Below are 27,577 nucleotides of genomic sequence, written 5' to 3' on the forward strand. Positions count from 1 at the left end.
TTTGAATAGGAAAAAACTTTTTTTTAAGAAAAGAAACTGAACTGTAAAAGAATCCCATGCCTACTCAGGAGCAATCATTCGTTCACAATTCTTCCTAAATCTGACAGTTTTTAATAACTAATATTTATTGTCTTTTTTTATATGCCACCTAAATGAGTCATATAAACCCTATACTGAGGAAGGCAAAACGGGAGACCTATCGACATCCTAAACATTCCTTCAGTGTGTTCTAACGCCCACAAGCGTCCCAACACTGGGTGTGGTCTTTCAGCTATCACTGAAGCAACTTTGTTCCAGGAGATTAGTGCCACGCACTAGTCCCTAGACTACATTTCCCAGAAACACGTGCGACGACACACAGCTTCCGGCGCCAACCTGGCCTCCACTTACTCAGAAAGCAGTGGTTTCCCGAGGTCGGCCCCTTACCATGGAGGGGGCTTGTGTCCAGGATGTCAGCCCTGCGTGTTGTGAGAGTTTCAGTCCCAATTTGTGCCTGTGTTTAGGAAACTTGCGCACGCAATTGCACGTGCGGAGCGAGCCTCTCAGCCTGCCTCAGGCGGTGCCCTGGCGGGAATCCGAGAGCGGGCGCCATTTTCCCCGCCAGGTCCCACCGCGGACTACATTTCCCAGAAACTTCCGCGCACTCAAAGCAGCCCCTTCTTTTGCCTGCGGGACCCTCGTTGTCCGGGGACGGGAAAGTGCGCGGGGAGCGGCCTAGACCCTTGTGAGGCTCCGCAGGTGCGACCCTGAGTTCTGAAGGGAAATACCAGTTGGTATCGGAGCTGTCAGGCCGATGGGAGTTAGTCTAGCCGGGTGAGCAGTAGCGAGCTCTTGGCTGTGCGTGAGTGTGACCTGAAGTGACCCTAGGGCGCCACGAGTGCTCGGGTGTGATTTTTAAGTTTCTCAGTGAGCATTCTCAGAGCTGTGTGTGATTGATAACTGTGCGACCGTGTGTGTATGTGTGTGTGATTGCGTCCCCGTGTGTTTGGACTGATGGTGTGTAATGGCATAACTTGTTTATGAGGGATCTATCAGAGAGTTAGTAATTACGCTCGCAAGACTTAACTTGAGGGGGAGATGTGTGTGTGTGTGTGTGTGTGTACCGTGTGTACTGGGTGTTTGAGACTCTGCAGATGTTTGAGTGTGATTATGTAACTTTATGTGATATAGTGAGTATGGTTGGAAGATGAGTCCCGTTGCCAGGCTGACTGTGTCTCTCATGAGGCTGTTGTGTTCTGCTAATTGTGTGATTTTGTATAATTCTCATGAGGGGAACTGGAGGGGATTGTCACTATTGTGTGACTCCGCAGTGAGTGTGTTATTGTGACCATTTGTAGCACCGTGGTTTTCTGTGGTGTTGTATTTTAGGGTTCTGTAACCGTGTGGATGTGGCTGTATTCTCAGGGTAGACGTGTTCCTGTGGCTTCGACAGCTGTTGCAGGCTGTTGTTTGGGTTAGGTGTGGGTGTCAGGATATATGGGATCCCTGTGGTGGGTGAGTGACTGCAGCCGTGGGTTTGTAGGTGTGGGATGCCTCTGACTGACCAAGTGGCTCCAATCTTCTGTTCTGAGACCCCAGTGAGATAAGGACCAATTCCAGTCTCCGACAACATAGGCTTCATTCCTTTTCTGACTCTAGGAATATCACGACAGCCTAGATTTCTTCTCCCTGGGTGACAGGTATGCATCCAGGGTGACCTTTTATTAAAAGGCTTAGGATCTCATGATTCCTTCTTTCTTCCCCAGCTCTGCCCCTCCAGAAGTATCCAGTGGAGAAAAGAGGAATGGCTGTGGACCAAGCCAAATCCAAGGTGCACTGGGCTTTCCCGTTTGCTTTTCTCTGGGATGGTCTTGCTTAGCACTGACTCATAAAATAACCTGGTTCTTCAAATTTTCCATTCATGAAAATGGTGGGAAACTCTGCATGGACACACACCCTGTGTTTGCTCTGACTTCATTCTGTGTAATGGTTACATGTTGATTTAGGAAACAGATAACTTGTAAAGTTTTTGTTTCTTTCCAAACACACATCTCAAACAGGGTTATTTTAAAGAATTTCGGAAACAGAGCTGAGTTAAATTTTCCCTGCACGGAAACAACCTCTGCTCAGTTTCTTCTCCTGTTATTTTCAAGGGTGGGATCTTTACAGCACCGACCACTGCATATATTCCCACTAAAAGTTATGCATGGCAGTTGTGTAGTTTGGTTGTTGTTTGCTTTGTTTTGTTTTTTGAGACAGGCTGTGTAGGGGAATGTGCTACAACTGTGGTGCTGCAAAGATACCCTGGGACCCCAGGCTGTGCTGAGAGCCCGTAGGACAGCTCTGGAGGGGCGGAGCCGCGGTAGGACAGCTCTGGAGGGGTGGAGCCGCGGTAGGACAGCTCTGGAGGGGCGGAGCCGAAATAGGACAGCTCTGGAGGGGTAGAATCACAATAGGACAGCTCTGGAGGGGTAGAATCACAATTGGACAGCTCTGGAGGGGCGGAGCCGCAATCGGACAGCTCTGGAGGGGTAGAATCACAATAGGACAGCTCTGGAGGGGCGGAGCCGCAATCGGACAGCTCTGGAGGGGCGGAGCCACAGTAGGCCAGTTCTGGAGGGGCGGAGCCCCAATAGGACAGCCCTGGAAAGGTAGAGTCGCAATAGGACAGCTCTGGAGGGGTAGATCCATAGTAGGACAGCTCTGGAAGCTGGAGCTGCAATGGGACAGCTCAGCCCTCCAGGAAAGGTGTCCTGGCTTTATTGGGAAGCCAGGCTTCCTGAAGCTGGGGTGCGGTTAGGTGTGGTCTCCCGGTAGGATATAGCAATCCTGCTCTTCTGGAGAGCCACTATAGCTGTGCCCTTAAGGGAACATCCGAGCAGAGCTATCAGCTTCTTCTCCAGCCCAAGACATGACTTCTTTGGCTAACACTCTGCTAAAGGGGAAGCCCATGCAGAAATGTAGCAATCTCCTGCCCCGCCTTGCTCAGCGCTCATGGAGCTCCCAGCAAAGTTCTGGTCTCTGCTTTGCTCTGGCCCCCGAGGGACGTCCCTGGGCCAGGTTCTTCTGTTCTGTACCAGTGAATGAAGATTGCCACCCAATACTCTTTTGAGAGAGAGATTTATTTGGGAAAGAGAAGTCCAGGAGAGTGACTGCCTCTGCCAGGTAGGGATAAAAGGTGGCCTCTAACTCAACCAGCAGAAAGGCTTATATAGATGGCTTCTTAGGGGCAGGGTTTTCCCAGGGAAAAGAGGGATTGGTTAGTTTTCCCTGCTCAGGAGCAGAGAAGGCTCTGATTCATGGCCAAACTGTGTTTCTTTCGCTGGTTCTTTTTAGCCCTTTGACTCTAATCTTAGGACCAGGGCATATTTCTTTTACTGGATCTGATTCTAGAGACAAAGTGTGTTTATTTGACACTGGTTTCAGAGTCAGGGAACATGTCTTTAGTCCTGGGTTCAGGAATAAAGATGTTTCTTTCCCTGGCTCAGGTCTCAGATCCAGGGTGTGTTTCTTTCACTGGCTCTGGACTCAGAGTCAAGGTGCTCAGTGTGGTTGGTTTCCTGCTCCAGTTGTCCCTTTTACCCTATAGGCTGGTCTCAAGCTCCCTTATACTTCTGATTCTCCTGCCTGCACTTTCCCAAGTACTGAAATTACATGTGTGAGTCACCATACGTAAAAAAAGAAGTTTATTTTTAATTTATGTGTATGGTTGTTTTGTATGTATGTATATATATATATATATGTGTGTGTGTGTGTGTGTATTGTGTTTTGTATCTATGTATCTATGTATCTATGCATGTATGCATGTATGTTTAGCACCTCATATGTCCAGTGCTTCTGGAGGCCAGGAGAGTGTTGGATCCACTGGGACTGGAGTTCGAGAAGGTCGTGAGCCACTGTATGGGAGCTGGAAACCAATCACGGGTCCTCAGCAAGGGCAGGAAGTCCTTTAACCACTGAGCCATCTCTCAGCCCCCATTTTTGAGTCATTTGTGGTGTTGGTTGTGTTTCGTTCTGAAACAGGGTCTCACTGTGAAGCCCAGGCTGGCTTTAAACTTGAAGTCAAACTCCTGCTTTAGTCTCCTAAGCACTGGGTATGAGCTGCCATGCCTTACCTTAAAAATTCCATATTTGCTAGATGAGAGGCAGGCCAATTTCTGCAAGTTTGAGGCTAGCCATGGTCTGTTAATTGAGAACTGTGCAGTGAGACCCTTTGTCTTAAAAAAAATACTAGCGTCTGGGGCCAGGCGGTGGTGGCACACACCTTTAATCCCAGCACTCGGGAGGCAGAGGCAGGTGGATCTCTGTGAGTTTGAGGCCAGCCTGGGCTACAGAGTGAGTTCCAGGACAGGCTCCAAAGCTACAGAAAAACCCTGTCTCAAAAAAACCAAAAAAAAAAAAAAAAAACCTAGAGTAACCTTATTACAGATAACTGTATGTAGAGGGATGTTTCTGTCTGGCTAGCCAGTTCCCAAATGGTTACATGGAGACTCATTACTAATGAAAGCTTGGCTGATAGCTTAGGCTTGTTTCTAACTAGCTCTTATAACTTCTGCCTCATGGCTTTATTACCTTTTCTCCGTACTGCCCATGCTAGTTTCCTGCTTCATCCCTGCTGAGCTGTTGACCAGTCCACTTTTATTAGACCAATCCCAGTGGCAAATCTTTGTAGTGTACAAAAAGATAATTCCACAACAACCGTAGTTTGGACATTGTTTCTCAGTTTTTAATTATTACCAAAAGGTTGTTATAGGCTGAATGTTCCTGTCCCACAGCTGCTCTCAAATAATCACTCAGAGGCTTAATATGAATTATAAATGCTTGCCAATGGCTCAGGAGTTTTTACTAGCTAATTTTTACATTTAAATTAACCAATATTTTTATGTATTATTTTCATGTGACTCATATCTTGTTACCTCATTTTTTAAAAATAAATCTTTATTTATTTATTATCTACACAATGTTCTGTCTGCATGTCTGCCTGCAGGCCAGAAGAGGGCACCAGATCTCAGTACAGATGGTTGTTAGCCACCATGTGGTTGCTGGGAATTGAACTCAGGACCCCTGGAAGAACGGCCAGTGCTCTTAACCTCTGAGCCATCTCTCCAGCCCTTGTTACCTCATTTTCTACATGTCCTGTCTCCTCAGTGGCTAGCTGGTATCTCCTCTACTCTGCCCTTCATCCCTCAGTTTGATTGTCCCACCTAACTTTATCCTGCCTTGCTGTCGGCCAGTCAGCTTCTTTATTAACCAATGAGAGGTATACATATTCACAGTATACAGAAGGATTATTTCATAGCATTTCTCTCTTTTTGTCTAATTAAAAAGGAAGGTTTTAGGCTTAACATAGTAAAGCTGTATATAACAAAACAGTTACTAAATAAGAATTACAGTTACAATATCTAGTTTATTTGTATTTGGCAAAATTAAAGGAAATACTCTGCCATCTATCTTATCTTTATGAGTCCAAAGTTTTGTATCAATTTACTTTTTATCATAACCAAATAAAACTATAACTATCTAGTCTTCAACTCTGTCAAAGACCCAGAAGGGCAAAATGTTACCTAGCGACAGGGACATCTTGCTGCTTGGGCAGTCACCCAAAGATCCTCTGTAACTTTGGGGCATTCAGCTCTAGTCTACAGGCCTAGCATGTCTATAGCCTCCTGTGAAGCAGGGAATTCTGAAGGACTGTCTTACCTTGTCTTGGCAAAGTTTGGCAGCCACTTTTTTTTGCATTCTGCTGGTCCAGTTTGGACAGTATATTGTCAGCATTTGAGGCAAGGGTAGTTTCTCTGCCCACATGACTAGCTTTTGCATAAAAAAAAGCAAACTCGATATGGAGTTTTTTCTGCCCGTCATCTTCTCTGAACTAGATCAGTGCTGCCAGGAGCAGATGTGTCTTTCTGTCATGAAAAACCTTAGGTTATTAAAAATATTAAATGCCATATTCTGTACATCTTTGAAGACTATTTAACTATATCTGTGTATGACCTTGAAAACATACCTAACATGACTTTAAGTTTGACTATTATAGATGACCTACTATTAATCTGTATTTTTAAATTATACATTTAAAATGAGCTTCATAAGAATAGTACTTCAAACAAGAGTAGAAATATACACACAGTATAACAAAATTAACTTTAAAATGTTATCAATAAACCAAAATCTATACCAATGTAAAATATTCAAGATTATTAATTGTTTTTGGATTAAAGTAGATTCAGTAATCTAGCCTTTTATCCTATCATCTCTATATTTCCTCTTTTCTTTTTATAAGGAGATCCCTGAATCTAATCTCCTTTGTTCAGCTTTTTTCCTGACCATTACCAATAAGTTGTAACCTGTGGGGGCCGAAATATGCATGCCCATATTCTTTTTTTTATGATTAATAAAAGGGTTATTTATTTAAAGGGAAAAACTTACAGATCACCATTCTAGACAACAGCCTCCTGCACGACCAGGAACAGAGTCTAGCAGCCGGAAGAGGAGCTGGAAGCAAGAGAGGAGCAGGCCCATATTCTACATTGTTTGGTGATCAGAGAATCTGAGCGACTTAGAAGGCACAATTTACACAACAATAACCAGCCCCCCTTAAATGATAATATCTATAACCCATTTTTTGAGAATGTAGGCATAGTTTTCTAGCTATTTCCTGTTGACTGGGGGCACTGACATCTTCCAGGGAACCTTGAGAAAATCAGGATAATTGTTAAGTCCTGGCTGTAGTGTTCTGTAAGGCTGGATCATCTCATACAGCAGCCTAGAAGCTGTTCTGGATGCTGGATTACCTGGGCCATCATTTTCATTGGTGTCTGGTCCCCTTGCTCTGAATAACCTTTTAAAAGTAATATACATATCTGTATTAGTATGAGTATAGATTGTGCATTGTACACAAATCAGTTAAAGATGATTTTTTTTGTTATGTGTTTGAGCAGGTAAAATATGCACCATGTGTCTTGTAGTTCTTTTAGGTTTATTTTTTTATGGTAAAGTACACATCTAGACAGGAAGCTTCCCTGGAGAAAAAGGAATAGTTCATAATAAAAATAGCTGGGGGAGATGGCACACGCCTTTAATCCTAGTACTTGGGATGCAGAGACAGACAGATCTCTGTGAGTTCAATACCTGCCTGGTCTACATAACAAGTTCTAGGCCAACCAAGGTACCTAGTGAGACCCTGTCTCAAGTAAAATAAATAAAATGCAATGTCATATAAAGTATAGTGTACTCATATTTTTCTTTGGGCTGCCAGCTCACAAGTAGCATGGAAACTTATTATTAACTATGAAAGCTTGGCCTTAGCATAGGCTTGTTCTCAACTAGCTCCTATGACCTAAACCATTTCTACTCATCTCCATTCTGCCATGTGGCCTTACCTCTCTTCTGTCCTGCACCTTCTGTTTCCTCTCCACGTCTTACTGACAAATCCAGATGCCTAGATTTCTTCTCCCAGTTCTCTCTCTCTGCCCACAAGTCCTTCCAATTCTCTCCTGCCTAGCTATTGGCCATTTAGCTCTTTATTATACCAATCAGAAGGCATCTTAGGCAGACACATCTTTACGGTATAAACGAATATTCCACAACAGTATAGGTAGTATTTGTTCCATATTCCCACTAAGGAGAATTCCAACGAGGAAAGTAGAGTTAGTTATTATCTGACTGCTTTAAGCATTCATTGTAAGACTGGTACAGTTTCTAGGGTATTCCTTTCCTTACCCAGCCTTACCTTCTCAGGGCCTCCCCTGTGTAGCAAGTCTTTATGCCACCAACTCCCAAATAATGACACAAAGACTTATTAATTATGAAAGCTTGACTTTAGCTTAGACTTGTTTCTAGTTAGCTCTTACAACTGAAATTAACCCATTTCTATTAATCAATGTGTTAACACAGGGCTTGTGGCTTTTACCTCTCCTTGTGCATGTCCTGCTCCCTCTGCATCCAGCTGGTGACTCTACCTTTCTTCTCCCTCTAGTCCTTTCTGGCCCCAGAAGTCCCACCTAACCTCTTCCTGCCTAGCTGTTGGCCATTCAGCTCTTTATTAACCCAATCACAGTGACACATCCTCACACAGTGTAAAGGAATATTCTGAAACACCCCTGCCTCTAGAGCAGCCTTGAGGAAGACTGGCGGTATCTGCAGTACTTCCCACCATGACTGAAGGAATGATGGTCTTACTCCCTGACATTCCATTCTTCCTCTTGAGAGATAGGTGCAGTGCTGTGAATACCTGAACTCCAGCCACTCAGGAGGCTACACTTGCTTTCCTTGTGCTGACATTTGTGGCTGATAAAGATTACTGTGCAAATCTTGGTTCCCTGTTGACTCTCATGCTAATCCTGCATCACCACTAAGTACCTCTGATTTTCAAATAACATTAATATTTTCATTCAGCAAATGACTGTTCATCTTGTATTGACCTTTTTCCAGTCACTGTGATGGACAGGAAATGGTGTACTGAGGGAAGTGAAAGTAGAATTATAGAATGAGCTTGTCCTTCCTAGTCTGTGACTTGATGAGGTGACAATGAGTCACTTAGCTTGCAAGACACATGGAGAAGCCAAAATCATGTCTACAAACTAGTATTTTGCAGTGAGAGAATAGGAAATGGGGTCGGTACTTCCGAGTGTTGAAAGATGTCCTAGCTTATGGGGCCTATGGAATCATTAGTAGCTGATACAGACCTTTGAGACTCTAAGTATTTAAAAACATGTTTAGTTGAAGTCCAATGGGAACTGTGGGTCATGCTGATTTTTGGTTTTTCAAGACAGGGTTTCTCTGTGGAACAGCCTTAGCTGTCCTGGAACTTGCTCTGTAGATCAGGCTGACCTCGAACTCACAGAGATCCTCCTGCCTCTGCCTCCCGAGTGCTGGGATTAAAGGTGTGCACCCCCACAACCTGGTCATGCTGACTTTCTATATGAATCATTCATTTTATTTATCTCAGAAATAAGAACAAGTATGATAGTGGGTGGTTTTAATTAGTCTCATCAGTGTATATAAGCTGTTGAGATTGTAAATCAGAAATCAAAACATTTGGTCACCAGAAAAATAATTTGTATTAGTAAGAAATTTTTTTTTCTTGATGCTGGGGATTGAAACCTGGACTCTATCAGTGACTACTCCCTAGTCCTGATGTTTTGAGACTTTATCTCACTATATAACCCAGGCTGACAACTCAAAGTACTCTTGTCTCAGCCTCCCTGGTGCTGGCATTATGTCATGCATCAGCATGCTTGGCTTTGTCATCTGTTTCTGAATGAACAGAGAATCCAGAGGTACTGGTTCTTGACATCAGAGCAATGGCTCATTCGCTGAACCCCACAGCACAAGCACCAGAGTTTCAGGAGGAGTTTTTGTATTTTACAGCTAGGGTGTGCGTTTATTGTTTCAGAAATTGATGGTGTTCAGCGACGTGTCCCTGGACTTCTCTCAGGAGGAGTGGGAGTGCCTGGGCCCTGCTCAGAGGGACTTGTACAGAGATGTGATGTTGGAGAACTACAGCAACCTGCTTTCAGTGGGTAAGAGCGCCCGTACCAACAACTCAGCCTTCTCTGGAGTGTCTGCTTCTTCCTCAGTGAATTTCTCAGCTGCTTTCCAACTTTGCCACCTGAATTCCTGCTCCTTGTTTGCACATGGTTTCAGCTGGGCTGAAAAAGAAGCCCGGGAAACAGGCCGCTCCAGTGGGCTGTGGCTGAAGCTTCATCTGCGTCTTTGGCTGTTCCTGTCATGGCATCTCTTGCTTGGTGATCGAGGGATTGGATCTGTTTCCCACAGCATAACAATGTCCCATATCTTTTCTTGTAAGCAGGACTTCACATTCCCAAGCCTCAGGTGATCTCTTTATTGGAGCAAGGCAAAGAGCCCTGGATGATTGGCAAAGAGCTTACAAGAGGCCTATGCTCAGGTAAGTGAGAAACACTCAGCAGTGCAGTGCCTGGGGATAACTCGCTGCTGATTGAGGAAACAGCACCTGTGAGATTTATTTTGAAAGCTTCTGCCAGGAAAGCTAGGTCTAGTGAGAAAACCAAGTTCTTTAAAAAAAATTGTTTTTAGTTGCATACATTTATTTGTTTGTTGTATGAGGTTAGTGTGTGGAGATCAAAGGACAACTTACTGGAGTTGGCTCTCTGCCCATCATGTAGGTCCTGGGATCAGACTCCGTCATCAAGCTTGTCATCGTTTTTATGTAACTGACACCTCAGTCTTTCCTCCATCCAGAGGTCCAGTAGCTAAACCCCAGCCTTCTAATAAACCAAGTGTGTGGTGTGTGTGCAGATGTGCACTGTTGCCCGCAGAGGGCAGAAGAGTTCATACATCTGGAACAACAGTCACAGGCTGTGTGAGCTGCCCTGTGGATACTGGGAACCGAGCTGCCAGACTTAACCACCAGCCCGTCCTTCCAGATCCAGTCCCGAGGCTCTCTGAGACCTATCAGTGAACACACTCAGTAGCACTGTGGCAGAAATCAGGACAAAGACCAACATGCTAATGTGTGTTTATCATCTTGACTGGAGGCAGACTTCTCTGTCCCATCTGCCAGCTCCCGAGTAACCACCCAGAGACTTATTACTTATGAAAGCTCACCAATAGCTTAGACTTGTTTCTAACTAGTTCTTCTAACTTAAACTAGCCCAGTTCTGTTCATCTACTTCTTTTATGTGGCTTGATCACCTTTACTTTGCAAATGCCCAGGCTGCTTGCTCTGCACCCCTGGCGTCTCCTCCCTTTTTCCTCCTGGTGTCCTCTGCCCCCCAGTTCCTGCCTAGCTATTGGTCATTCAGCTTTTTATTAAACCAATCAGAGTGGCACATCTTCACAGTGTACAAAAAGATTATTCCACAATATTCCCCCCCCTTTTTTTTTTATCTAAATTGATTGAGGCAAGATAATCCCAGAATCAGCCAGTTCCATAGTAAGACCTCATCTCAGGGGACATTCCTTTAATCCTAGCCTTGGGAGGCAGAGGATCTCTGAGTTCAAGGCCAGCCAGAGCTAGATCATGAGACCTTGCTTTCTTATCTAAACCCAAAACAAATGAAAGACCACATTTATTATTTATTATGCCACAAAATATCCAGGAATTTGCCATGGATATAGATAAATATATATATATATATATATATATATATATATATATATATATATGTGTGTGTGTGTGTGTGTATATATATATATATATATACACACACACTGTCTCTAAAACATTTATATTATGATTCATAATAGTGGCAAAATTATAGTTATGAAAATAACTTTATAGTTGGGGGCACCACAACATGAACTGTATTTAAGTTGCAGCGTTAGGAAGGCTGAGAAGCACTATACAAGACAGATCTTAAGTGCCTGTGATAACCACCTCTAGATAGTAAATTCACTTTAGTTTTTCCCATTTCCATTATAAAAGTTTTAAGTTTTTCCAAATAGGAAGGGAAGAGAACATTTTCTACTTTTTGCCTTTCAGCTCTGGAGTCAATGTGTGAAAGCAAGTTATTATCTCTGAAGAAGGAAGTTTATGAAATAGAATCATGCCAGAGGGAGCTAATGGGACTTAAGAAGCATGGCCTCGAGTACTCCAGTTTTAGAGACGTTCTGGAATGTGGAAGCCAATTGCAATATCAAAATGACCATTTAAGCCAAGAAATACTCAGTCGTGAGTACATGCCCACATTTGTTCAACAGACTTTCCTTACCCTACAACAGATTGTTAATAATGGTGAGAAGCCCTATGAGTGTAAGAAATGTAGGAAGGTCTTTACTCAGAACTCACAGTTCATGCAACATCAGAGACTTCATATTGGTGAAAAGTCCTACGAATGTAAGGAGTGTGGGAAATTCTTCAGTTGTGGTTCACATGTCACTCGTCATCTGAAAATTCACACTGGTGAGAAACCCTTTGAGTGTAAGGACTGTGGGAAGGCCTTCAGTTGTAGCTCATACCTTTCTCAGCACCAGAGGATACACACTGGTAAGAAACCTTATGAGTGTAAGGAATGTGGAAAAGCCTTTAGCTATTGTTCAAATCTTATCGACCATCAGCGAATTCACACTGGTGAGAAACCTTATGCATGCAAAGTATGTGGGAAAGCCTTTACAAAGAGCTCACAACTTTTCCAACACGTGCGAGTTCATACAGGTGAGAAGCCTTATGAATGTAAGGAATGTGGCAAAGCCTTTACTCAGAGCTCAAAGCTCATTCAGCACCAGAGAACCCACACTGGGGAGAAACCCTATGAGTGCAAGGAGTGTGGGAAGGCCTTTAGTAGTGGCTCGGCGCTTACAAACCACCAGAGAATCCACACCGGGGAGAAACCCTACGAGTGTAAGGAGTGTGGGAAGGCCTTCACTCAGAGCTCACAGCTTCGGCAGCATCAAAGAATCCATGCTGGTGAGAAGCCCTTCGAGTGCCTTGAATGTGGGAAGGCCTTCACCCAGAACTCACAGCTTTTTCAGCACCAGAGAGTCCACTCAGATGAAAAACCTTACGAATGTAAGAAATGTGGCAAGGCTTTTAATAAATGCTCAAACCTTACCCGCCATCTGAGAATTCATAGTGGGGACAAGCCCTTTAGCTGTAAGGAATGTGGGAAGACATTCAGTAATGACTCAGACCTTGCTCGCCATCAGGAAATTCACGCTAATGAATAATAAAAATTCATATTTGAGAGTTACTTTCTTGACGCGGTTGATTAGGTATTTATACTTTCAATCATAACTGTAGGTTAGGGATTCCGAGTCTGCGTTTGCTCTCTTCTCCCGCCCCAGTGCTAGGTGCCTAATTGCCCTTTATTTCTCCATTGCTGGGCTTTGTTGTACCGTTGTTTATATTTTCTTACACTTTTAGGACTGTCTTTTATCATCTTCTAAACTGTTTTTGATGTTTGCACTAATATCACAGTGTTTTAATTGTGTAACCTGTAGTGATTTTAAGTTCCTTGTTGAATTCCAGTGTTGATTTGAGGCATGTCAGTCTTTTTGCTATATTTCATGAGCTTTATTTTTATTGTAAGTGAAAAAAAAATGAGAAAACTAGAAAATCCAAAGCTGAAACATCAAAATGAACTGCTATATTGATTGTAGACGATGATTATCAGTTTGGTAGAACTAATTCTGCTGGACTTTATTTTCTAAAAGCCATGTAGTTATGGTATTTGTGTTCTCCCTTCATCTGCTTTTATCATGCTAGAAACATTATAATAATTGCTTTTCCAGCAATGAAACGTATCTTTTAAATGACTATTATTCATGTTATGGTTACTTCTAAATTTTTGCATTTATAAAAGAAGTTTCTATTAATATGACCCCAAACTTATGTTTGGATGTTTGATGTTTTATTTCTCTGAAAATCAAAAGCATTTCTTTTAATGCTGAGTTTATTCCCCTTTTCTTCTTGTATGCCGTGCTCTTTCTTCCTTTTCATTAGCCCTAATCCTAATGCCATGCCAGAAAGTGTTAGCAAAGTATTATTTTCTCACACATGGTGAGCTCTTGTTCTTTATCTTACATGTGCAGTCATGGATATGACGTGGTTTGCTGCAAGGACTCGAACTCATAACCATAAAGACTGTACATCTACTCCTAGCATACAGTATAGGTCTAATAAAAGGTTTCTCTGTTATCATTAGCATACTGTGTCATAATTTTCTTTATGATTTCTGGAAGGTGTGTGTGTGTGTGTGTGTGTGTGTGTGTGTGTGTGTGTGTGTAGAGCTGGGGATAGACACCAGGGCCTTATATGTGCTAGGCAAGCAGCCACTCACTCATGAATTCTTGGCAAGTGTTTTATTGTTAGCCCACTTCTCCTAACTTCTGGAATGTACTTTTTTGTTTTTTTGAGATGTGGTTTCTCTGTGTAACAATCCTGACTGCCCTAGAACTCGCTTTGTAGACCAGGCTGGTCTCAGACTCACTGAGATCTGCCTGCTTATACCTCCCAAGTGCTGGTATTAAAGGTGTGCACCACCACCACCTAGCCTTGGAATGTACTTTTAACTGCCATTTACCTTTATCAAAACTGGAGGATCTGTGATAGAAAAATTAAATAGTTATATGAAATAAAGCCTTTCCTCTACCACTTATTGAATTACAAGTGAAAAACAGTTGTGTGGTAGTCTTTATTTAGACTTAGTTCTCATTCATTTTCTCTTTCTCTCTCTCTGGGACAATTTTACTTTGTAGCTGTGGCTGGTCTGGAACTCACTGTAGACCAGGCTATCCTGGAAAACAAAGATCTGCCTGCTTCTGCCACCTAAGTGCTGGAATTAAAAATGTGGGCACTACAGCCAGCTTCAGACTTAATTCTTAATGTTGTTCAAATGATGTCAGTCTGAAATTCTGGAAGGTTTTGGCAGGTAGTTGAAGTCACAGCTGTCAAAACAGCAGGAAGAGATGACATTGTTTTTCTTTATTTCCCAAAAGCAGAAAACATACAAGAATTGTGTGGCGGTATTCCTGGGAGAGGCATGAGCAAGCTTCTATTCACCTTTGATAGGGAACCAGTGACAGCCAAAGTGAGGATGTTCCCAAAGTCGTGGTGAACCAGTATGTTACTGGAGTTGCATGCAGGAGCATGGGGGAGGGGGATTAGCGATAAGAGCAGAAGTGACTCAGAGATACCCGCATCCCAAGAAGCCCATCCCGGGATGGGTGACCCTCTGGGCATTACCTCTTCCAGGCTGCTCAGTTAAGGACCGTCCTTACTGCTTCTATAACCTTGGAAAAGGAGGGACCTGATGAGTCTACTCAGTTTCAGGGATTTCTTAAAAGTTTTTGGGTTGTGTACTTCCTGATTTGTAAGGAGCATTCCTGCATAGAAGAATATTTCACCTCCCTATAAAACATCCTCCAAGATGGAATGTTTTATCTCAAAAGATGCTGCTTTGCAGCAAGTCATATTCTTCGACAAGAATGGGAGCACACAGAGATGATTAAATACCTGGGTATTAAAATAATTTTATTTTGGACACAAGTTAAAGAAATGTTAATCTAATCTTATTAATAAAAACTAGGAGTCAGAAGCTGGAGTTTCAGTTTCTGAAAGATAACTGAATGTTTCTGAAAAGGTAGTACCTGCCTACCTCTTCTGTTCCTTCATCCAAAAGGGCCAAGATTGTGTCTTAGCCCTGCCTGGCCACTTCCTGTCCTCTCTCTACAGTCCTCCAAACCTCTATGGTCAGCTAGTGACTGGCTCTGCCCTCTAACTCCAAGCGAGCTTTATTTGTCAAAACGCAATGAAAATATCACACAACACCCTATTCTACATCTTGTCCCATAATAAAGGGGATTGGAGGAGGAAGATGTAGTTATATAAAATGTGATTAGATGGTTATGGTGGCTCATACCTGTAGTGCCTAGAGATGCGCAGCAAAGAACTCTGGGGCTGGTAGTTCTGGGGGCCCAGACGGAGCCTCTAGCTGAGAATATCTGGCTGGGCCCGCTGTGACGTCACGGGCCTGGGTCACAGAGCCCTTTTGCATGGCCTGTGGGGCGGGGAGGTGAGGGCCAGTGGAGATGGACCCGGTGGACATCGCGAGACGGTGTGTGTGTACCTGGGGACACCGTGAGATGGTGTGTGTGTGTGTGTGTGTGTGTGTGTGGTATTTCGAGACAGGGTTTCTTTGTAGCCTGTCCTGGAACTAGCTTTTGTAGACCAAGCTGGCCTCGAACTCACAGAAGTCTGCCTGCCTCTGCCTTCCTAGTGCTGGGATAAAAGGTGTGCGCCATTACCACCTGGCTTAGCTTGTAGCACTTTATTTAGAGGTGAGTTCTTGTGAAATTTTCCACATCCACTTGTTACGCTAACGGAGATGAGAAAGACCAGCTTTTAAATCATACAGCATTTGGACCTTAGAAGTTAGAACTGGCAGCTGGTGAGACAGCTCAGTGGGTAAGATCATTTGTTCTTACAGAGCATCCAGACTTGATTCCCCCATGCGCTCAAAACTTAAACTCCAGTCCTAGCGCACCCAGGCAGCCCTCTTTTGGGTTTGGGCGCTGCGTGGATATTATGCACAGGTACGCATGAAGGCAAAACATCCACACACAGAAGGTTGTTAAAACTTCTTGACTATCAATTTTAGGAATATTAAAATGAAGATAGTAGTACCTATCATTTAAGTATGCGAGGCTTGAATGAAGCTAACACGAGCAACATGAAAAATGTCGCTCTGCACATTACAGGTTACACAGTGTGGCTTATATCGGTTGATACAGTCGTTTCTGAGCACCTACAGTATTGCTGGCATTGTTCTCGCCCTGAAATACATCAGGGAGCCAGACAAGCCCTAGCTAGTTGTCTTAGATCTTGCAATCCTGTGTGGGGAGACAAGAAATAAAATGTGTGGGGTAAATGATAAGAATAACAATAAATCAAGATCAGGACTGAGGCTAGAGAAATGGCTCAGCAGTTTATGAGCCCTTGTCTCTTCTCTAGAGGACCTGGGTTGGGTTCCCAACATCCATGTCGGGTGGCTCACAGGATTCCAGCTTCAGAGGATCTTATACCCAATTCTGGCCTCTGTGAGCACCTACACATATGTGCCAGAGAAACAGACACATGAATACATACACGTTACTAAAAGTACTAAAATTTGCAAACTACAACAAAGATCAGGCTATAATTTCTCTTTGTGTAGCCTTGACTGTCATGGACCCACTCTGTAGACCAGGCTGGCCTCAAAATCACAGCAATCTGCCTTCCTCTGCCTCCCGAGTGCTGGGATTAAAGGCATGCGCCAACCACTGTCTGGCTGATTTCCTTTACCTATTATTGACCAGTCTTGTTCCTATCTTTTCCTTGTTTAATAACTATAAGATCTTTGCCATGTTAATTTGGATCACTATCCCATGCTGTCTGGCAAAATTTTCTGTGCTGATGGTAATTATATTCGCTTTCTCTATCTGGCACAGTAACTGATAACAACACTTGGCTTTGGGATACTTGAATTGTTCATAGGGATAAAAGGACTAAATAATTTTAATTTCAGTTAATTTAAATTTGTCATGGGGCTGGAGATGCTGCTCAGAGGTCAAGAGCACTGTTTGCTCTTCCAGAGGACCCAGGTTTGATTCCCAGCACCCACATTGCTACCAATAACTGTAACTCCAATTCTCAAAGACCTCGCACCTGTTTTTGGCCTCTGTGAACACCGCATATAAATATGTGGTACACAGACATTTATACAGGCAAAACACATAAAAACAAACAGCCATAAAATAATAAAAAATTAAGTCGTTACATATAGTGACTAGTATATTGAATAGCATAGTCCTAAATATTTTCCCCCTCAATATGTAGCCTCGACTGGCCTAAGACTCATTGTGTAAACCAAGCTAGCCTCAAGATGACTGAGATCCAACTGCTCCTGTGTTGTAGAATATTATTTTAAGATGTGTTACATTTGTTTATGCTGTGGAACATTTGTTTTAATGAAGCAAAGATATGTTGCTTCTCTTATGAAGCATTTGCCTAACTGTGAAGCTGTGATTCTTTGCCTGTCTAAAAGGCCTTGATGGTCTATTAAAGAGCTGGCTGACAGGCCGGGAGAATAAATAGGAAGAGAAATCTGGGTGGAAAGAAGAAGGAGCAAGAGAAGAAGGAGAGGGGGACTATAGGGCCCAGCCACCCAGCTACACAGCCAGCCATGGAGTAAGAATGAAACAAGGACCTTTTCCCATTCTGCAGGCTGCCTTTTTGTCTTATTGACCATGTCCTTGGCTTTACAGAAGCTTCTCCATTTTGGGAGGTCCCACTTACTTGAAGAGCTTGGTATGAGCTCACTCATAAGTGGATACTGGCTGTAAAGCAAAGGATAACAAGCCAATAGTCCACGGCCCTCAGAGAAGCTAAGTAACAAGGAAAACCGTAAGAGAAACATATATAGGTCCCCTGGGAAGGGGAAATAAACAAGATCCCTGAGAAAATTGGGAGCGTGAGGGTAGGGGGAAAAGGGAGAGTGGAAGGAGAGGAGGAGGAAGAAAGGGGGAGGGGGCAGGAGAACCTGAGAGAATGGGATAGTTGAGATGGGGGAAGAACAGAGATGGAGAGCAAGGAAAGAGATATCTTGATTGAGGGAGCCATTATGGAGCTAGCAAGAAACCTGACACTAGAGAAATTTCCAGGAATCCATAAGGATGACCCCAGCTAAGATCCTAAGCAATAGTGGAAAGGGTGTCTGAACTGGCCTTGCCCTGTAGTCAGACTGATGACTATCTTAAATGTCACCATAGAACCTTCATCCAGTGACCAATGGAAGCAGAGGCAGAAATTCACTGCAGAGCACTGAGCTGAGCTCCCAAAGTCCAGCTGAAGAGTGGAAGGAGTGAGAATATGAGCAAAGAGGTCAAGACCATGAAGGGTTCACCCACTGAAACAGTCTACCTGTGCTAATAGGAGCTCACCAACTCCAGCAGGACAAGGAAGGAACCAGCAGAGGACCAAACTAGGCCCTCTTGAGTGTGGGTGGCAGTTGTATGGCTGGGGCAGACTGCGGGGCCACTGGCAGTGAGACCAGGATTATCCCTACTGCTTGTACTGGCTTTTTGGAGCCCATTCTCTCTGGCGGGCTACCTTGCTCAGCCTAGATATAGTAGAGAGGGCCTTTGACCTTCCACAAAGCAATGTGCCTTACCCTCTCTGAGGAGTGGATGTGGGGTGGGGTGTGGGAGAAGGTAGAGGGAACAGGAGGAGTGGAGGGAGTGGGAACTGGGATTGGTATGTAAAATGAAAAAGGTAGTTTTTTTTAAAAAAAAAATAAATAAGAATGAAAGTGAAATATACAGAAGTAAGAAAAGGAAAAAAGCCCAGTAAGTTGGAATACCCAAGCTTCTTCCTAAGGTCCAATGCAATTTTACCCCAACAGCAAGAAGTGAGGTTTTTACAATCGTCAAGCCTTTCCCTGGCACACATAAATTTCCAAGATATGCCTTTCTATGTAAGAATCCAGAAACCACACGGTACAATTGTGCATGTCCATAAACCCAACACTCAGAAGCTAAAGGCAGTAGAATTGCTGTCAGTGTGAGTGTGAAATATTCCTTTACACTGTATGACTGTATGTCACTGTGATTTAATAAAGAAGCTGACTGGCCAGTGGCTGAACAGGATAAGGTTAGGTGGGGGAGCCTGTAGTGCCAGCACTAAGGAACTAAGCTGAAGACTTAAAAACACATGCACACAGACAGAGACACGGGGACACGGGTCATCCTTGATACAAGAATGCCAACTTTATTGTGCTCCAGGGAAGATTATATAGGGATTCTTAACTGATATCCACACCCCAGCTCTCGGGATCTTTCAGCTGCAGGCCTCACCAGAATCCACTCCCCTGTCATCAGGGTCTCGTGCTCAGAGCAGCTGCAGGCACAGATAAACAAGTTGTTTTGCTCAGTTCACTCCAGCAGGCAAAGGGTCTGAGGCAGGCAAAGAAAGTCAAGGGGACAGGGGTCTGCAGCCTCCAACAAGAGCCCAACTGACAATGATTGGAGACAGAAGGGCAGAGTCAGAAGTCACCAGGAGGTGCAGAGGGAGCAAGACAAGCTGGAGGATAAGTATGGCCACGAGATACATGGTAATACATACATGAATAGAAATGGGTTAATTTAAGGTATAAAAGCTAGTTAGTAATAACTTCAAGCTAGACCAAACATTTATAATTAATATTGAGTCTCTATGTCAGTTATTTTGCAATTGGATGATGGGAGAGAGAAGTCTGCCTACAAATGGCATTCCAACATGGGGCAGGAATTTCCATATAAGACATGAAAAAGCTATAAAAGGATTCTAAACACAGAAAAACAGAGTCAACATGGCTTCTTGGTAACTGCATTTTTTCAGATAGACCCTATTGGCTAGCGACAAGCAGAGACACGGATCCTTTAAGAGATGACTTCCAAGCTCAGTGCTAGTGGCAAAAAAAAAAAAATGGGTGTGACTCTTAACAGGCCCTGATACCAAACGCATATATGAGGTTTGTAAGCTGTAAACAGAGACTGCACTTCCGTTTCCTGGTCACCCAGACCCAAATAATCACACTATATTGATGTGGGATGTCCTTCTGTATATGTGTGACTTTTATTGGTTAATGAATAAAGCTTTTTGAGTCAATGGCTTAGCAGAGAAAAATCAGACAGAAGAGAGATATATAATAGAGAGTAGGTGGAGTCAGGGAGAAGCCCTGTAGCTGCCAAAGGAGAAAGACATGCTGAAACCTTAGGAATCTTTCTGGTAGGCCACAGCCTCATGGTGATAGAAATGGGTTAATTTAAGATGTAAGAGTTAGTTAAAAAGAAGTATAAGCTATTGACCAAGCAATGTTGTAATTAATAGTTTCTATGTGATTATTAGGGTCTGAGTGGCCAGGAAATGAAGGAGCAGTCTCTGGTTACACTATATTAATTACAACACTGTTTGGCCAATGGCTCAGGCATATTCCTAGATAGCTCTTACATCTTACGCTAACCCATTTTTATTAATATGTGTATTGCCACAAGGTTGTATCTTACTGGTGCATCATGTTACTACTTTGATAGTTACATGGCATCTCCTCAACTCAGCCTACTCTTTATCTCTGTTCAGATTTCCTGCCTGGCTTTACTCTGCTAAGCCATTGGCTGAAGCAGCTTTATTCATCAACCAATAAATGCAATACATATACAGAAGGACATCCCACATAAATGAGCAGTGGGTGGGGCACTACTTGGTGACAGCACGGACCCAAAAAATTTCCAGAGTTTGGGCAGTAAATGTGACTCTTGTCACCTGGTAACTGCCATGAAGCTAGGTTTTTGGGGAACTAAGAAGGTCAGAGCCAACTGCCAAAATAGAGGCAGAGGTCCTAGCCACACTGCTTAGCAGTTTAAAGGCTCATGTGGTCAGAAAAAGATTACAGATAATGCAATAAAAAGATTAAAATAAAAAACTCTAAGTGAGTTATATAATCATGTTAGGTATGTTTTCAAGTTCATATGGATATTTTAGATAGACGGTCTTCAAAACGTCAAAGACCTACAGAATATGACATTGAGTATGTTTAATAACCCAAAGTTTTTCATGATAGTGAGACACCTCTCCTCCTGACTGCACCCATTTACTTTAAAAGAAGATGGTGGACATCGAAGAATCTCCATATAGAGTTTGATTTCTTTTTAAAAATAATTTATTTTATTTGCATTGGTTTATTAAGGGTGTCAGATCCCACTGGAACTAGATTTAAACAGTTGTAAGCTGTCATGTGGGTGCTGGGAATTGAACCTGAGTCCACTGGAAAAATAGCCAATGCTCTTAACTGCTAAGCCATCTTTCTAGTCCACAGAGTTGGATTTCTTTATGGCAAAGATAGTCATGTGGGCAAAGAAACTGACCTTGCCTTAATTGCTAACAGTATGCTCTAAAAATTGGACCAGAAGGATGCAAAAAAGACTTCCAAACTTTGCCAAGACAAGGTATGACAGTCCTTCAAAATTTTCTGCTTCTCAAAAATATCTGTCAGACAGGCTAGGTCTATAGGCCAAAGTTAGACATTCCAACATTACAGAAGAACCCAGATGTCCCTGTCCTTAGGTAACATTTCACCAGTCAGGAGTCTTTGATGGAGTTGAAGGCTAGATAATTATATATATCTCATTACTTACGATAGAAGGTAAATTAGGTACAGAGCTTTGGATTCGTCAAGAGAGAGTAGAGTACTTTCTCTAAATTTGCCAAATACAAATGGACTGGATATTGTAAATGTAATTCTTGCTTGATGACTTTTGTTGTATATAACCCTACTGTGTTGAAATTAAAACCTTCCTTTATAATTAGACAAATTTGACAAAAGGGGGAAATATGGAATATTCCTTTGCACTGTGTGAATGTATGTTGCTTCTATTGCTTTAATAAAGAAGCTGTTTACTGTACAAAATCCTACAGCCTTTAAGTTACCTGCCAACTTGGGTGAGGCCTCTTATACTATAAATGCTGATGTAAAGCACATGCTGCTTCTCTCTTCTAACCGCTGGATTCAATTCCTGTTCCCCGTTTGTGCAGAAGACTGGGTTTTTGCTTGTTTATTTTCTTTGTTTGTTTGTTTGCTTTTGGTTTTCTGAGATAGTGTTTCTCTGTAGCTTTGGAGCCTATCCTGGAACTAGCTCTTGTAGACCAGGCTGTCCTCGAACTCACAGAGATCCGCCTGCCTCTGCCTCCTGAGTGCTGGGATTAAAGGTGTGCGCCACCACCGCCCAGCTTGTGCAGAGAACTGTGATCTGTGAATCTATCCCTAAATAAATAACCCTTCATTATATGCAATTCTGAGCTAATGTGGGATTTCTGTTTAGCCTCCATCTTCATTTGGTGCCCCACGTGGATCAGAACTCCACACCTACTGGGTGGATTGATCTAAAAGGCCCAAAAGCTCCACAGCCGCAAGGTCTCCCACCCCTGCCGGCTTGGCTTTATTTCACCTACAAAGCAGGTTTTTTTGTTTTTTTTTTTTTTGTAAAACTCCCACCACAGCAGAGCTAAGTGTGCATGGTGACTCATGCACATTCCCCCACCCCATTGCCGCATTCTCTGCCACACGGCGACTTGCACAGCTTCCGGTTTGTGCTCTCCACTCCTGAGTTCTAGGCTCCTTGCTTTGTGTATGGAATTGATTTAATTGCTTGTAATTTGTTCACCAAAGCATATTTGTCCGAATTTAACCAGCACCAAGACAGAAAACCAAAGTGGCACAGAATTGTTTGTGACTCCTCCAGTTGAGCCGCTGCTGGTCACAACTCTGCAACCACAACACCCGCTGGACAATAAAGGTTATTACACCTAAAACAATTTATCGGACCTCACAACACAGATAAATATTTTATTAATAAATCAATAAATTTGAAAGTTATAAAATGGCACACACATTACCAGGGAAAATTTTAGTAATCTTTTTGCTGATACTATGAATTGTATTCTGCAAGGCTTATATGGTTATTGTGATACACCCATTTAATGGATATTGTAACTCAGTTTTTTCTTTATATTATATCCTTAAGAAAATAGGTTACTAACAGAGCCAAGAATGAGGCACTTTTAGAAATGATACAGTCTCTACAGACTAATAATGAACAGCTAGCTGATACCATTAAGAATCAAAGCTACCTGAAAAAAATAATACTATTGAAAAGGATAACATTACTTTGACAAAATTCAATCCAGGTCAAAGGGCACTGAGAAATTATATAAAAGAATTCATACTGTTGAATTTGACAAACAAAATCTGTTAAAAAGTTATGATAGATTATGATAGTTATGATAGAGTTTCTCTCCAGGAAGTCAATCTGCACACTATCCAAATAATGTCCAAGGATGAGGTATTATCTTAAAAGGAAAAACTTCAGACCTTGGAATCACATGTGCAGAATGAGGATCAGAGGCTAGATGCCTCAATGAAATCACTAGAAATATATATAGGCCAGAAGACTTGGGCTTTACAAAAGACAGTAGTAAAAAGATTTGAAACAATTGAGTAAATTATTGGAGCTGATGAGCATGGAGAGAAGGTACAGGATTCAACATCACCAGTAGCTGTCCGAGAGGACTTACCCAGGGTTTTAGCTTCCTACCCTGTAATTTACTCTGACAAAGCATCAAGTTCTAAATGCCCAAAGGGATCCAAAGAAGGTAGATGGATACCTATAGGAATGATTAAAATGATCTAAAAAGAAATTAAGCAAGCAGTAGTAACTTATGGCTTGCATTCTGCATTTTTTAGGGAGATGGTAAAGGCATGGGCTTCTAGCATTAAGCTTACCTCATAAAACTGGCTTCAGTTAGTTTCAGCAGTCTTGGATGATGGGCTCCAACTGCTGTGGGAATGTTATTTCAGAGAAGAGGCAAAAAGTTTAGAACAACAGGGAAAAGCAAAAGGACTTGAGACTTCCCAAGATCAAATTCTTGGTGAAGTCATTTATGCTGACCCACAGGCTCATGCTCTTTACAATGCCACAAAGCAGCTTTAAATGCTTGGGACAGGACTCAAGAATTAGGAAAAATGGATTGAATCATATACCAGGGTTAAATAGGTCAGAGACATTATCAACCTTCTGGATTATGTGGAAGGTATGGCACAGACCAACATTGGACCAATGAATGCAGATCAACAAAAGACAGACAAGGCAATCCCAATACCATCGGGAAACTTGACATATTGAGGAGTCAACTAGCCCTTGGAATTCTCCTGCGTTTGTTTAAAAAAAAATCTAGTAAATAGAGAATGGTGACAGATCTAAGAGCTGTCAACAAGGCAATTCAACCTATGGGCCTTTACAATCTGGAATTCCTCTGCCTTCTCTATTACCAAAAGGATGGCTACTTATAGTTATTGATTTTAAAGATTGTTTTTCACTATATCTTTACCAGAAAAGGACAGAGAAAAATTTGCCCTCACAGTGCCTACTTATAATAATTCTCAGCATACTAGGAGATATCAGTGGACCGTCCTTCCACAGGGAATGCTCAATAGCCCACCTAATGCCAATACTTTGTAAGTCAGCCATTGGAAATAATACATAAAAATTTCCTAAATCTATAATTTACCATTACATAGAAGACATTTTCGACCTAAACCAAACATACATACTTTAGAAAGAACGTTTGAAGAAATAAAGTTTTGCCAAAATGGGAATTATAAATTGATCCTGAAAAAATACAGAGAGGACATTCTGTCAATTATCTAAGTTATAAAATAGGTTGACAGAAAATTCGAACACAAAAGGCACAGATTAGGAGAGACAAAATATGGACTCCTAATGACTTTCAAAAATTGTTAGGAGACATTTTCAGTCTATAACCAGCTGTTGGGACAACACCTGATCTAATAGTTCATTTAAACAAAACCTTAGATGGGGACTAAGACTTAAATAGTCCCAGAGAATTAACAGCTAAAACAGAAAAGGAATTGATTGTCACTGAAGAAAATTACAGGAGGCACAAGTGGATAGGGCGAATCCAAACCTTAATTGCATTCTAGTTATATTGGCTTCCAGAATTTTCCCTACAGGAATTTTTAATGTAAATTGAAGACATTATCTTATAATGGATATTTTTTTTACCACATAAACCAAGTAAAAAATTAAAAATTTATGTGGAAAAAGTCTCCGAATTAATTATAAAAGGAAAATTATGACTTCATCAACTAACAAGTATAGACCAAGCAGAGATTATAGTGACATTTACTACTGATAAAATTAAATGACAATGAACATTGTCAAAGAGCTTGTGCTATTTTTTTTTAGAAGAGATTAATATTAACTATCCCAAAAGTGATAGAATTAACCTAATAAAGAGAACTACATGGATCCTTCCCCACATTGTATGGGACACACCAATAATTGAAGCCCATACATTCTATAGTGATGCAAATAAATCAAGAAAGGCAGGTTTCAAATCTGAAGATTTAAGTAAGGTGGAAAAAAGCCCTTTTAATTCTATCCAAAAGGCAGAATTATATGCTATTCTCATGATACTAAGGGATTTTAATGAGCTTCTTAATATAGTTACTGATTCTGAATATGCAGAAAGAGTTGTCTTGTATATTGAAACCACTGAATTTATACCAGATGATACAGAATTGACTTCATTATTCATATAGGTTCAAGATATAATCAGGACTAGGCTTTGTACCATATACATAAGACACATTTGATCCCATACACGGGTCTGCCAGGCCCTTTAGCACAAGGTAATGCAGAAATCAATTGATTATTGATTGAAAGTGTGTTGAAGGCCTCAGAATTTCATAAAACATCCTGTCAAAAGCAAAGGTTTAAAAAAAGAGTTTACTGTTACATGGCAACAAGCTAAGAAAATTATAAAGAGATGTCCTACTTGCTCTTTCTATAACCAAACACTGCTACCTTCAAGGAGTAACCCAAAGGGTACTCAAAGGAATGAAATCTGGCAGATGGATGTGTTCTACTTTGCAGATTTTGGGAAATTAAAATATGTACACCTCACCATTGACACTTATTCAGGTTTTCAATGGGCAAATGTTTGAGCTCAGAAAAGGCTGATTCAGTAATCAAACATTTATTAGATGTTATGGCCATCATGAGTATACCTGTACAAATAAATACAGACAATGGTCCAACATATGTCCCTAAGAAAATGACAGATTTTGCATATTATAATATAAAGCATGTTGCAGGTATAGCAAACAATCCTACAGTTCAGGCAGTTATAGAAATATCAAATATAGGGGGCTGGAGAGATGGCTCAGTGGTTAAGAGCACTGCCTGCTCTTCCAAAGGTCCTGAGTTCAATTCCCGGCAACCACATGGTGGCTCACAACCATCTGGAATGAGGTCTGGTGCCCTCTTCTGGCCTGCAGTCATACGCACAGATAGAATATTGTATACATAATAAATAAATAAATATTAAAAAAAAAGAAATATCAAATATATAAAGGATATGTTAAACAAACAGAAAGGGATGGAAAATATTCCCAGAAATAGATTACATAATGCTTTATTAACTGTGAATTTTTTTAATGCTAATGAGAAAGGAACAACAGCAGCAGAGAGACATTGGGTAATATAAAAGTCTTCTGGGGGCCTGGAGAGATGGCTCAGAGGTTAAGAGCATTGCCTGCTCTTCCAAAGGTCCTGAGTTCAATTCCCAGCAACCACATGGTGGCTCACAACCATCTGTAATGGGGTCTGGTGTCCTCTTCTGACCTGCAGACATACATACAGACATAATATTGTATACATAATAAATAAATAAATATTTTTAAAAAAAAGTCTTCTGAATTAAATCAGCAGGTATATTTCAAGGATGTGTTGACCTCACAATGAAAGCCAGGAGATGTGCTACATTCGGGAAGGGATTTTTCTCTTGTTTCCACAGGAGAAGAAAAGTTATAGATCAAATCAAAATTAATAAAAATTTGGTTTGAAAAAGAGAAATCTCTTTAGAAAGAGAAATGACAGCCCATCCACAATGGTGACAACCATACAGATGGTAAGGAAACCTCATAAGGGTTGGGGCAGGGTTCTGTTCTTGTCTTTGCAAGAAAATACTCATCTTCAGAAAGTCAAGAGACCCTGGACATCTAGATGCCTAAAGAGGAAAAGATCCTGATAGGATCACCAAACAAAGACAATTATCACTTATGAGGACAGGTCATTTGAGGATAAAAATCTCTGAATTTTTTTATTATTTGAGACAGGCTTTCTCTGTAGCTTTGGAGCATTTCCTGGAACTAGCTCTTGTAGACCATGTTGGCCTCAAACTCACAGAGATCCACCTGCCTCTGCCTCCCGAGTGCTGGGATTAAAGGCGTGCACCACTACTGCCTAGCTGAATCTCTGAATATTAACTAGAATAATAGTCATAACTCACTTAAAAAATCAAAGATGGCTTTGGAGGTGAACAACAGCTCTGTCCTCTGAATCCAAACACGTTTTAGAAATAAAAATTCAGAGTTTCTGTATCATTTAAGGAGCCATGGTATGGGACAGAAAGAAGAAAGAATTCAGAAAAAAATGTACTTTTCTTCATATCTATTTTCGTCTGTATCATACCTTACATTGAATATATGTATGTATAAATGTTTAAATTTTCCACAATGAA

General features: G+C 41.7%; 1 protein-coding gene across 2 annotated transcripts; it reads left to right on the plus strand.

The window, feature by feature from the left end:
* Nucleotides 1–409: 409 nt before the first annotated feature.
* LOC121449653 (zinc finger protein 383) lies at nucleotides 410–13,597 on the plus strand. 2 transcript variants are annotated; one of them, XM_041654258.1, is made up of 5 exons: nucleotides 410–813; nucleotides 1,746–1,810; nucleotides 9,377–9,503; nucleotides 9,794–9,889; nucleotides 11,447–13,597. In XM_041654258.1, the coding sequence occupies exons 2-5, from the start codon at nucleotides 1,784–1,786 to the stop codon at nucleotides 12,628–12,630; spliced, it is 1,434 nt and encodes a 477-aa protein (XP_041510192.1). In that variant the 5' UTR covers nucleotides 410–813; nucleotides 1,746–1,783; the 3' UTR covers nucleotides 12,631–13,597. The 2 variants fall into 2 exon arrangements, with proteins under 2 accessions (XP_041510192.1, XP_041510191.1); XM_041654257.1 differs by having other exon boundaries at nucleotides 410–738.
* The last annotated feature ends 13,980 nt before the right edge of the window (nucleotides 13,598–27,577 follow it).

This window comes from Microtus oregoni, unplaced genomic scaffold (assembly GCF_018167655.1).
Source record: "Microtus oregoni isolate MIOR12 unplaced genomic scaffold, Mior012 000006F_ref0000085, whole genome shotgun sequence".
NCBI classification, from domain to species: Eukaryota; Metazoa; Chordata; class Mammalia; order Rodentia; family Cricetidae; genus Microtus; species Microtus oregoni.